Here is a 12,048-nt window from a genome sequence, read left to right as displayed (position 1 = left end):
CATATGAGAAAAAACCAACATGATGCTAATCACATCTCTAGAGCCTAACTATTTTCAGATTATCATATGGGCAGGAGGGAGAGAAGAAAATCCTCAGCAAAATAAAATCATATTATTCTATACAGTCTAGTCCCTGGGCCCATTTTCTCCACCACATATTTTTGAGCTTTAATTTTATGAATTGAGAAAAGTAGATTTACATAAGACATCTTGACCCACAGCAGGCTGCCTGCATAAATGCTGTTATGCAATGAACCACTTCAGTACAGCTTTTCAATTAATAGAACCATTTCCCAAAAGATTACATAAATACAAAATACAGTATGGATGTTTCTATGCCAATCATCATTAAATTGGAGGAAAGGGTGGGGAGAGAAGCATACAGTTTTCTTGCTGCGTTTCATTCAGGATGCTATTTTGTTTTGGCTCTTATGGAAGTTGACAATATATTCTCCATTACTTCATCGGTGCCTATTCACCAAAAAAACCCCTAAACATTTGCCCATGTTGGTCTTCTGCCATTCATTGTTCTTGCCCCATCCTCTTGCCAGTACCCTGAAATTTATGAACTACCCATAAAGCTACTATATGGCCAGGAAGTCCACATCTGCTAATATGGGAATGTTCCAAAAGTACTATTAGCATAGACACTTATCAAAGCAATATACTGATATATTTTAAAAGCTAATAAGCACCTGCATAGGCCTGCTACTAAAAATTTTGTATTGCAAAATCATTAAAATTACTAAACAAAATCACATGATACATACAGAATTTATTATAAAATAAATAGCGTTAAATTTTATGCTCCTCCTCTGATACAGTCCTCTGTTCTAACCAACAGATCTGTGTATACTTCAGATGCGCACATGAATTTTACTGCTTGTATATTTGGCTTATTCATGGAAGCAAAACAATTCCAAAGTAGTCTGATACTGTTGTTCCTCTTCTGTGATCAGAAATATCATAATGTGTAATTTTCTTTTCAAGGCAAGAGAGCTTGAGTACATTCTTTCCTCCTACATTTTACTGCTGGCATGAGCAGTAACCTAAGTATGTCATCCAGGACAAGTAATATATGAATAGAAGCAACTTCCATGCCTGGGAGAGACAGGTGAAACAGATATGGGTGCTTTACTGAATGGCTAGGATGTTGGTAGTAAGAAGTATGTCGATGAATAAAACTAACAACAACCTCAACTGACTCACCTGAATCTTTCTGCACGTTTAACATTAATAAAGACAACCATGGGTACATTTTTCATAAGTAGAGTGAAACTACTTGGAAGGGGAATAGTTTTGTACCAAAAGCACTGAACCAAAAAAAAAAGTTATAATGTGATAATACATTCCAGTAAAGATATTTATGAAGAGGTTCAAACTGGTTCCCATAGATCTATGCAAAACAGATTTTAAATACATTTTGCAGAATTTGCTCAAATGAGGTCTCAACATTCAATTTAGTCTTGGCTGATCCTCCCTTTAAAAAGATTTCCTCAATGAACAAAATATGTGTTTATTTCAGAAATCTAAACTCAGTTCTAGTAGCTGTCTCTTACATGGGAATCCTTTCAAACTTTGGTGCTACAGTCATTGGACAGAGGTAGACATCTGTGACAGATTGCAAGGAAAAAGGTAATTTAAAGTGCAGTTCTGTCTAAGAAAAGAACTGTTTACCTTCAGAGTGTGGCACACAAAGCCTAGGAAGGGGAGAAGCCACCTGATTGGCTGTGGTCTCCTGCACTCCGATTGGGCAAGTAACAATGTGATGTGTGTGTGTGTGTGTGTGTGTGTGTGTGTGTGTGTGTGTGTGTTGGGGGGGTGGAGAAAGATTTTGGTCTTGAGCATTCCTGCTGAAACTATCTGTTTCAACTGAGTAGAAACAAAACATTTCTAAGGGAATCCATCTGTCAAAGTGTGTGACAGGAACTATTGTTATCAGCCAGTGAGCTGGGTGAAAGCAATTACACACTGACCAAATATACTAGTGGTTAGGTTTACTGGAGGGCCAAGTAGAATGGTCATATAAACCAGGATAAGAATATCTTCTAGGTAAAGAAGAGTTCCAGTGTACCATTGAATCTGGGGTATAAGGGTCTGCTTTAAGTTTACCTCAGTGGAGAGTTTATGTTTTATTTTTGAGAGTTTATCTAATGGGAGGGTTGAGTGAGTGTCTTGTGGATAAGTACTTAGCCTATGTTAGGACCCTGTGTGTAGAAACTATAAGCCAATATAATGTAAATTAAAGGAACTGTACAAACTGAGTAACATCTATGAAACAAACATCTAAGCTGAACTATAACTGAATAATCTTAAGTGCAGTACTGAAGAAGTCAAAAGCTCTAAATCTCTGTGCCAAGTTCTTGTATAATTAGTGTATCTTGCCTCCTGCCTTATTTGTGTATCTTGCCTCCTGCCTTATTTGCCTCCTGCATCCATCTCCCAGTTATTATTCCTCCCTTTCTCTGTCTGTTAAATAAATCTGTGTTGCTGTTTAAGTTTACATCTGCCTCAAAATTTATTTTAGTGTGTTTTAATAAGTTGGACTGCCAGTAAGAGTTTTAAACTCAATGAGCTAGCCTTCACCTTCTGGGATGTGATACAGGGCTGAGGGAAAGTACTTTTTAGCTTACACTACCATATTTCTGAAGTATCTGAGTCCCTGAGGGGAAAAGGGCAGGGAAAAACTGAGTGAGTGGTTTCCTTGCCTGAAGACGTATATAAGCTGTGGAGGTCTGTTGCACCCTCTGATGGGTATCATATCATGGAAGAGAATCTGTGCTGCCATAAAATTTTAGGCTTGATAAACAATGCAACTGATATTAATTGCAATACCCTTCAGGGTACAGCTCTGTATGATTTCTGAAAAGCAGATGAGCACAGAGCATACATGTATTATAATGTTCAAAACAAGGACTGTTTACAGAAAGCCTTGCAATTGGCTCAAAATGATCATTATTAATTCTCAAAACAAGATTTTTTTTCCCCAGTTACCTTGTAGTGACAGTTACAAATTAAGAAAAAAAGTTTGGGTACTGTTCATTATCTATTGAGAAATGGTGGCTGTAATCCTTTCCTGGTAATAGGCTTCAGTGAATAACACAGGATCTAATTCAGAGTGGGCCTGCTTAGGATTACCTCCTACATGTTCTTCTGGAACTCTTTAATAGAGTAAAATCTATTCAATAAAATGTCTTGATTCCTAGTCATGTTTTTACACCTCACTACTGACGCTATTCTAGTAGCCCAAGGCACAGCTTTGTGGGATGGTAAATTTTCTTAAAAGGAAATTTTTAAAGCAAATGCCGCACCAAAGGAAAAATGGTTTTGTGCAACACCGTTACAAGGGCAAAGAGAATACACACAAAAGCCCACTGTACACACATGCACTTGCAGCAACAAATATGACTAGAAGCAGCAAATACCATAACTGGAAGTTTTTTTATGTAGAGTTGTCAGACATATGTTTGTGAAATGGGGCAGGGGGAGATTCAGAAGGTGATAATTCTAACCTATTCTGCTTAAAAAGTTCTATACTTGGCAATCTTAAAAAGTAAATTTAATTACACACATTTCCCAAAGGAGGCCTTTGCCGTGGTTTTTAAGAACATTTCAGACCCAATTTGTATTTAAGGCCATGATTCTGCTTCCTCATACGAGTAGCTCCGAGTACCTCTCAGTACAAGACAAACCGCTTTCAAAACTCAGATTTAAAGTATTTTAGCCTCACAAGGCTGCTAGGGCAGAGAGAGAGAGAGACAAAGAACAGCCCACATTGTATGTCTTGGAACTTTTAGAAACTGATCAAGCAACACAGAGAAAGAATTAAATCCTTTATAACCCTCTCTTCTCATTATTGGATTGAATCACTCCCTTCTCCTACTTGGGAATGAATCTGGGTTGGATTGAATGATCCTGGTGGAAGGCACTAACCCACCCCCAACATTTCCATCCCGAGAAAGTTCATTCCTTGGGTTGTGTGAACTGTGACAGCCATGTGGGCTTCAGTAAGGTGTGGGATGAACAACCTCCCGACCCATGTCGCTATTAGTTCACACAGGACCCACAACTCCAGGAGTAAACTTTCCAGAGTCAGAAAGGATTACTAAGGGGAGGCGAAAATGGCTGGTCCTTATGCTGTCATTGCCCAATTCTTGAGCGGGATCCAACCCATTAAAATTATATGGGACAGAGAACATGTTTGTTTGTCATAACCAAGCAGTACGCTGCATTTCATCCTTGACATATCTCCCTCAAACTATTCTCAAGGTCAACATCATCAGGCTATGCCACCATCTTGGATAAAACCAAACTGGCAGAATTCATGACACTCAGCTTTCCCAAACCCTAATTACATTCCAGATATGGGAGCTGGGAACCTGAAGGACTAGGCACGGATCATCACTAAAATTCATCATTTGTTATCACGAACGGTTGTCATGTTCACTTTACATGCTATGTGTGTTGGCTCCTTGACAGCAAAATGTACGCAAAACCGATTAAGGACCAAGGGGAATAAGCATAACGAGAACATTTTTCAGCAGCAAAGCACATGACACAGCTACAATTCCTGTCAAATCTCTATTAGGAATAAACTGACTAATATATCTGTCAGCAATTTCTAAAGACATTATAATTCTACAGACATTATATCTTCATGCATTCTGTTATAAACCTAAAACAGCTATTTAAAACTTAAATCACCAGGTCGTTATGGACCCATAGGAAGACATCACATCACAATATTTACTGGGCAGACTAGGTCTGTGGGGTGGTTGGCCACTGCCTTCCCCAGCTGTCTATGCCCAGAAAGCTGGGCATCTGAAACCAACTTCTGTTGAGATCCAGTTCAGGTCGTGAGCAGAGTTTTGACTGCAATAATGCAGCTTACAAAAAAGTTCCTACACCGAAAAAACTCTGAAAAGTGAATAAGTATATAAGGAAAAGTAAGAAATTACTTTTCCTGAATATGAACAACGTTCCGAAGAACTGTGCTTTGCTGCCTAAAACTTTGCACAGCCAGATCAGTGGCCCTGGTGTAATATTTCAAAGCTTATGTTACAGAATTTCAGCCAGGCATATAAATGCAATGGATGTACACATATACCACTACACATGCAGAAAAGTACGCACAATTATTAAACAGAAAAACCACAGATTTTTAGAACATTATGTTCTATCAAATGTTCAAGACCTTCCAACCAGTTTCACAATATAGCTAAAAAACGAATAAATCGTTTGTCTCAAACTGTATTTATAACTCTAAGCAATATACAATAATCTTAGGATATTTTGGTTAATATAAAGTTTGTCACAAATGTTAGTTTCTAAAGAATGTAAAAAGCAAACTTATCACCGCAGCCTTTTACTCTCTCCTTTATTTTCTATTTTAAAACTTGGAATGAACGCAGTAGGTAAAATACTGCATGGTAAGGGATCACCTAAACACTTGATATCTATTTTCTTTCTTTTTGAAGATCAAAATATAATTTGGATTAAAGCCTTCCTCTAAAACCAAGACAACATATCAAAATCAAAAGTTTTTAGATAATTTAAGTCAGTAATTTGACTATACTTAAATTCAAGATTTTTGTTTGTTAAATTGTTGAAACAAAAACAACCATATGAATGTGGTCTAATGGTGATGGACAAATAATAAAATGGATTCCATGCATTATGGAATGACAAACTGATTCTCTAGTTTTTATTGGTTTACTAAAAAACCTGACAGAAGCACTGCTTTTAGCACTTGTTAAGTGTATAGTTTCAAGCAAGTTTTGATATTTCAAATGTGTGATACATTTTTTTCCTTGCCAAAATGTGGCCAACCATTCAATTCACTATGTGTTTGAAACTGTTTTTTCCTCCTTAAATAATGTACATAAAATGACTTCAGATCTTGTTGACATTTTTCAAAATGGTTATGTCACAGCACAGAACATTTTAGTCCTTTTCCGGCATTTTTTTCAAACTGTACCTCTGTCTGGAGAATTTAGTAATGTTGCAGATGAGGAGGAGAGCCGCTTGTTAATGACTGGATCAACATGTTTCGAAAGGTTCATTGTTGAAACAGATCGCCTGTCTGGATCTAAAACAAATGGAAATAATGCTAATTGGCAGCCTACATGCAGTAATGCAACCTCCTAGTCCTCTAGAGGGAACAATAAAGAGGGCTACTTTCCCACCTCCATTGCGTAAAAAGAGGAAGATTTTTCAAGGGAAATTTTATAGGTGACTCAAAGAATGTGCACAAGGTTGTTTAATCTCAAATTGTAACATTAGTCATGTAGTCAGCCCAAAATATATATTTTAGTAGGCAAAATTAAATGAACTGATCATAAACATAGTAAGATTTCCATTTCCATTTTGCTGCACTTACAATAAGGTCTTGCAGTAGGCCTGTGAAAAAATAAGAAAAAAGTGTCCACTGAGCCAATTAACTTTGTGAACCAAATTGTTTATGAACAGTTGACACATGAAAGTTGGGAAATGAATAACACTAGTAAAGATGATGAATACAAGAGAGAAAAGCAGGGAGCAAAAGGTTAGGAAGATCCTATTCCTAAAAATTATAATTGTTCTCCATTAGCCAGTTTTAACGCTGTGTGAGATGTGAGACGCCCACATCTCAGTCTTCAGTCCTCAAACGGGGTTATAATTCTAATATAGTTAAGATTCCTCAGTACATTCAGTACAGTGGTGGGATTCTAAATCACCGGTTTGCCCCCCCAGTCCCCGCCCGCCGTGCCCCCACCACTTACTTTCCTGGCTGCTGTGCTGTGCCAGAGGCCCCCTTTCCAATGCTGGGCGGGGGGAGGCAAGAAAAGGCCATGCCAGGGGCCAGCTGCTGATTGCGCTGTGTGCGGGGTGCGGCCTTCACTTTGATTGCACACAGTGCAATTGATGGCCGGGTCCTGCCGTGGCCTTTGCTTCACGGTATAATCAGGGGAGGCCTGCACAGTGCACACACACAGTGCAATTGGCAGCCAGCTGGCCCCCGGTGTGGCCTTCACTTCGGGGGAGACCTGCTGGAGTGCCAGAAGGCCTCCCAAGAAGCCTTCACTTCAGGGGAGACCTGCGCACCGCACGCACAACGCAATTGGCAGCCAGCTGGTCCTCAGTGCAGCCTTCACTTCTGGGGCAACCTGCTGGAGCGCCAGGAGGCCTCCCAAGAAGCGAAGGCCGTGCCACTGGCCCAGAGGCATGGCCGCTGTGGTGGGATTCCAGCCAGCTAGCTACCGGTTTGAGAGAATCGGTGTGAACTGGCTGAATCCCACCTCTGATTCAGTACGTCACGAAAGAAAAACTTTACTAAAAAGAGCCCTTTGCTGACTGGATGTGCTATTAACCCCAGCCACTATACCCCCCTTCATCTAATCATGACTTTCATGTTCTCATTAGTGAGGTTATGCAGACATAACCTCCTTGTCTCTCATTTTCATATTTTCTCATGACAAATGTGTACTATCAAAGATATTTGGCAAACCCATGGTGTCATTTTTATCACTACAAATCCCTACACTAAAATTTAGAAATTTCAGCAATATTAACAGGGTCTTCAATGGACATACAAGTTGCCTGTGCCTGCATTTGGCATTTTTATTCTTTTAAAATGCAGCAATCACCTAGCGTCACCTAAAGCTACTCACACCACTGTTTCTGAGAAAAGAGCTATCATGCAAAGCCTTTCATATGCAGGTCAGCAAGAAAATGTTAACAGAATAGTAGGAAGGAGTGCTTCCATAGATATACTCAAGGAATCTGGACAGAAGTTGTAAGTAAAGAAGAAGAAAAGGAGAAGAAAAAGAGTTTGGATTTATACTATGCCTTTCTCTCCTGTAAGGAGTCTCAAGGCAGTTTACAAACTCCTTTTCCTTCCTCTTCCCACAACAGACACCTTGTGGGGAAGGCAGGGCTGAGAGAGTTCTGAAGAACTGTAACTAGCCCAAGGTCACCCAGCAGACTTCATGTTCACCCCGGTCAAGTGTAGGACTGGAGAATCAAACCCAGCTCTCCAGGTTAGAGTTCACCACTCTTCACCATTAAAGCACGCTAACAGCAAGCAGATAACAGGACAATTTGTTGCTCATATATTTTGTGTTATTACAATGGGATTAATTTTGTTTTTCTTAAAAACTGACTTGGTTTCAGAATGCAGGTTAACACTGCATCATACTCTCCTTCTAAGTCAACAAATAAATCTTATGGAGAAAGGAATAGATGGTTCAAGGGTGCTGAGAGACAAATACACAGTTTGAAAGGTTTTTCTTCTAACAGTAAAAAAAATAATGTTTACACAGGGTTTTTAACAATGCTGCTTGATTCCAGAGCTAGAAAAGACTCCAACAATGGAATCCTATGCAAAGATTTTCCAGTCTAAATCCATATGAATATCTCCACATAGGACTGCACTGAGAACTTTTTCAAACCAATCTACTGTATTATGGACTGTACCACATTCTTTAAGTCACCTCGTAACAATTTGGTAAGCTTGAGGAAGACAGTGGGGACTATCTAACAACTCTAACTAGCAAATGTTAGGCATGCACTGAGTCTAGGAGGATTGTTTAGGTACTAGTGCAGTGTCCTATTTTGGGGAGAGATCTACAGATGATGAAATCAACAAATCACAGTGGTTTATGTACCGGGTTTTCTAGCACCACTCAGAGGTCTGAAGTGGTACTCCAAGCCTGCTAAATCGAGAAAGGTGAATGATGATTCAACAAAATAACCTAGGGACAGAATGCAAGACAATGATTTCCAAAAGGAAAAGGAAAAAAAAGTTACAGATCAGCAAACTGACAGAAGCAAAGAGAAAAGGTAGAGCACTGTCAGGGAAAAGCAATTGTTTATTGATCCTGCAGCACAATGAAATAGTAGTAATATCAAGTGCTTAGCCTCCATAAGAACAATCACATTCACTGTGTGATCAATCAAGATATATTAGTGCATTTGAATGGAAGGACGAGAAAGTATTTAACAGATAAACACAATTTCCTGCTGTCGAGGAATGTGGGAATTTTTTTTTAGAATTAAACCCACCTGTTAACATACTTACTGATAAAATGGAAAAATATTAAGATGAAAGCTTTATATGATTACCTAACATTTTAACAAACACCAGTATCTTCAGAGGAAAGATAGCAGCTTTCTAGTAAAAAAAATTCTTTCCTTTTGTTATTTAAGAATGTGCATTGAATAATGTTCCTAAAATACTCATAATATCCTGTAAATATATATATGTTGGGGGTTTCTTATTTCGTTTGTAGCTTTGTTGGCAGACAGACAAGATCACAGAAACACAAACAAAATTAAGCACAAATATAGATGGAGATAAAACAAGTATTAGTTCAATTTCTTTTTTTCTTTTTGCTCAGCATAACAGTTAAGAAGCAGGCACATATTGAGCTTCAGTTAAAGAACCCAACATAGATCAGTCTGCAGAGACACTTCTCTCAGAGAGCTCATCATATACCCATATCAGCCCAATAACAGGGATGCTGCCTGCAACACCGGGTACCCTTTTTACCTGTGCTCTTAATGCTGCTACTCCTATGAAGTGGACCTCCCCAGGACCACCTATTTTGCTTCTGTTTCAATTTCTGACTCCTCTCGATTGTGCGGCGCACAACAGCTTCATGTCGCTCCTTAAAAGCAGTGAGATAAACATAAGACACATTTGGCTGATGAAAGTGAAAGTGCAGCCAACATGTTCATTCATAAGATGTGCCCAGAAACCCAATTTTGATAAGGATGGGCATGATTCCAACAGACATTCATAATTCTACATAAGTCCACCTGCACTGTCAACTCTAAGTACCGGGGGTCGCTCTATACCAGGTATCTGCAAGCATGCAGGGGAAGACAGGTAGTAGTAGTTAACTTTGCTGGCATTACATCACATGCTTCCACATGCTAAACTGAGCATCAGGTACAGGCATCAAAAATCTGAAGGTGGTGCTGTGCTTTGCTACCCCTTTCCCAATTTCAATGCATTTATTTTTAATTTGTTACCCGTTTTAAGATTTTTTAAATTGTTAAACGCTGTTTGTAATATAACAAAAAATGGTAAAGGTCTGGAAACAAACTGGCTGGAGCAAAAATAACCACTTCGGAGCGCACTGCCTTCTGGGGCGCTGCCGTTTCCCAAGAACAGGTTTCTCAAGAACAGGTTCATGTTTCTCAGAACTAATATAAACAATTTCAGAATAAGAATATATATATAATCACCACATGTGCACCAGCGGCAATTATATTAAAATTGTAAAATTTATATTAAATTGTAAAATTTGGCACTTGTGGAATATTTAAATGAAAAGAAGCTTTCTGCCTTTCATACCTGAAGACAGAAAGACTGATTAACTTATTTATTTATTTTATTTATTTATGGGATTTTCATACCGCCCAACCCCTGGAGGGCTCTTACACGAATCACTGAAGACAGAAAGATTGATTAACTTACAATCACAGTTTCTCAAACAAGCTTATATATATTTCTAAAGCCATTTAAAGAACTTGAATGGAATATATGACTAAAATATAATTTATTTGTTTAGATATTTTAAGCTGACCAGTTGTCCCGCTTTTGGCGGGACATTCATGCCTTGAAAGAACTTGTCCCGGGTCCCGCGGGTTTTCCCCAATGTTCTGGGTTTTGGAAGGTTGCAGCACTGCCTTCTGGGGCGCAAGGCAGTGCGGCAGCCTCCCGCGTGGCCGCAGGACCACACTGCCTTCTGGGGCACTGCCGTTTCCTGCCCTGTCACAGGGTGGGAAATGGCAGCGCCCCAGAAGGCAGTGCGCTCCTGCGGCCCCACGCGCATGCGCACCCGGTTGCAGGAGCGCACTGCCTTCTGGGGCGCTGCCGTTTCCTGCCCTGTCACAGGGTGGGAAACGGCAGCGCCCCAGAAGGCAGTGCGCTCCTGCTACTGCGCGAGTGTGTGCGCGCGCGCACGGGTGGCCACCCACCCGTCCCGGTTCACGAAGGTGACCATATGGTCACCTTAAGATATTTACATCTCACTTTTCTTCCCAGTAGGCACCCAAAGCTGCTTTCATCAGTCTCCTTTCATTAGGGTTCCCAGGTGCCTGCTAATGGTGGGCAATCTCCTAGTGGTTGTGGTGGGTTTTCTGGGCTGTGTGGCCGTGGTCTGGTGGATTTTGTTCCTAACATTTCGCCTGCATCTGTGGCTGGCATCTTCAGAGGTATATCACAGAGAGAAGTCTGTTACACACTGTGTCTAGTGAGAAGGGAAAGTTTAGTGGGGGTATATTATCCATGTCCCAGGGTGGGGAACCAATCAGTAAGTGATTTGTGTAACTTGCTATGCAAAGGTGTGGTTGAGAGCATTGTATTTTGGGTGGGGTTATCAGTCCATTTTTAAAGTACTGATAGCCAAGATTTGTTAATTTTCAGAGTCTCTTCTTTCTTGTTGAAGTTGTCGTGGTGTTTATGAATTCAATGGCCTCCCTGTGCAATCTGACTTAGTAACCTTCTGAACTGTCCAGAATTTCAGTGTTTTCAAATAAAATGTTATGTCCAGTTTTGTTTAACACATGGTCTGCAACTGCAGATTTTTCAGGATGGTTAAGCCGACAGTGTCTTTTGTGCTCCTTAATATGAGTCTGAATGCTGTGTTTTGGGGTTCCCATATAGACCTTTCCACGTTAGGAACAAGATCTACCAGACCACGGCCACACAGCCCGGAAAACCCACCACAACCAGTTGAATCCGGCCGTGAAAGCCTTCGACAATACAATCTCCTAGTGCTTCCTATCTCTGCCTGCTGACACTCAGCTGTTTGATGAGCAGAAACAGGCTGGTCAAAAGGGGAGGAGCCATCTGGGTCTCCATGTCACTTCGGGCAAATGCGGAAGTGACAGCATCATGTCAGGATGATGCTCTACCACTCTCTCCAAAACTCTATGGTAATCATAGAGTTTTGGGACAAGTGCTAGAGCATCCCCCTGGCATGATGCCAGCACTTCTGAATCACATCAGAAGTGCCACCATTGCATGGGGCCATGGATCGTGCCTCCCTGAACCCACCT

At 40.3% G+C, this 12,048-nt stretch overlaps 1 protein-coding gene across 8 annotated transcripts in view; it reads right to left on the bottom strand.

Annotated features, from left to right (window-relative positions):
- Nucleotides 1-12,048, bottom strand: part of MAP7 (microtubule associated protein 7) — a 126,127-nt gene that overhangs the window by 21,100 nt on the left and 92,979 nt on the right. For 5 of the 8 annotated variants that reach the window (XM_048489917.1, XM_048489902.1, XM_048489911.1 and 2 more), the window contains exons 5-7: nt 9,530-9,647; nt 8,646-8,732; nt 5,978-6,088 (exon numbers count right to left, since the gene is read on the bottom strand). In XM_048489917.1, the coding sequence (XP_048345874.1) occupies nt 5,978-6,088; nt 8,646-8,732; nt 9,530-9,647 (316 nt within the window). The remainder of the gene's footprint in view (nt 1-5,977; nt 6,089-8,645; nt 8,733-9,529; nt 9,648-12,048) is intronic. The other 3 variants (XM_048489926.1, XM_048489944.1, XM_048489962.1) reach the window with 2 other exon arrangements.

This window comes from Sphaerodactylus townsendi, linkage group LG01 (assembly GCF_021028975.2).
Source record: "Sphaerodactylus townsendi isolate TG3544 linkage group LG01, MPM_Stown_v2.3, whole genome shotgun sequence".
Taxonomy (NCBI): Eukaryota; Metazoa; Chordata; class Lepidosauria; order Squamata; family Sphaerodactylidae; genus Sphaerodactylus; species Sphaerodactylus townsendi.
This window is presented reverse-complemented; position numbering and strand designations above follow the sequence as displayed.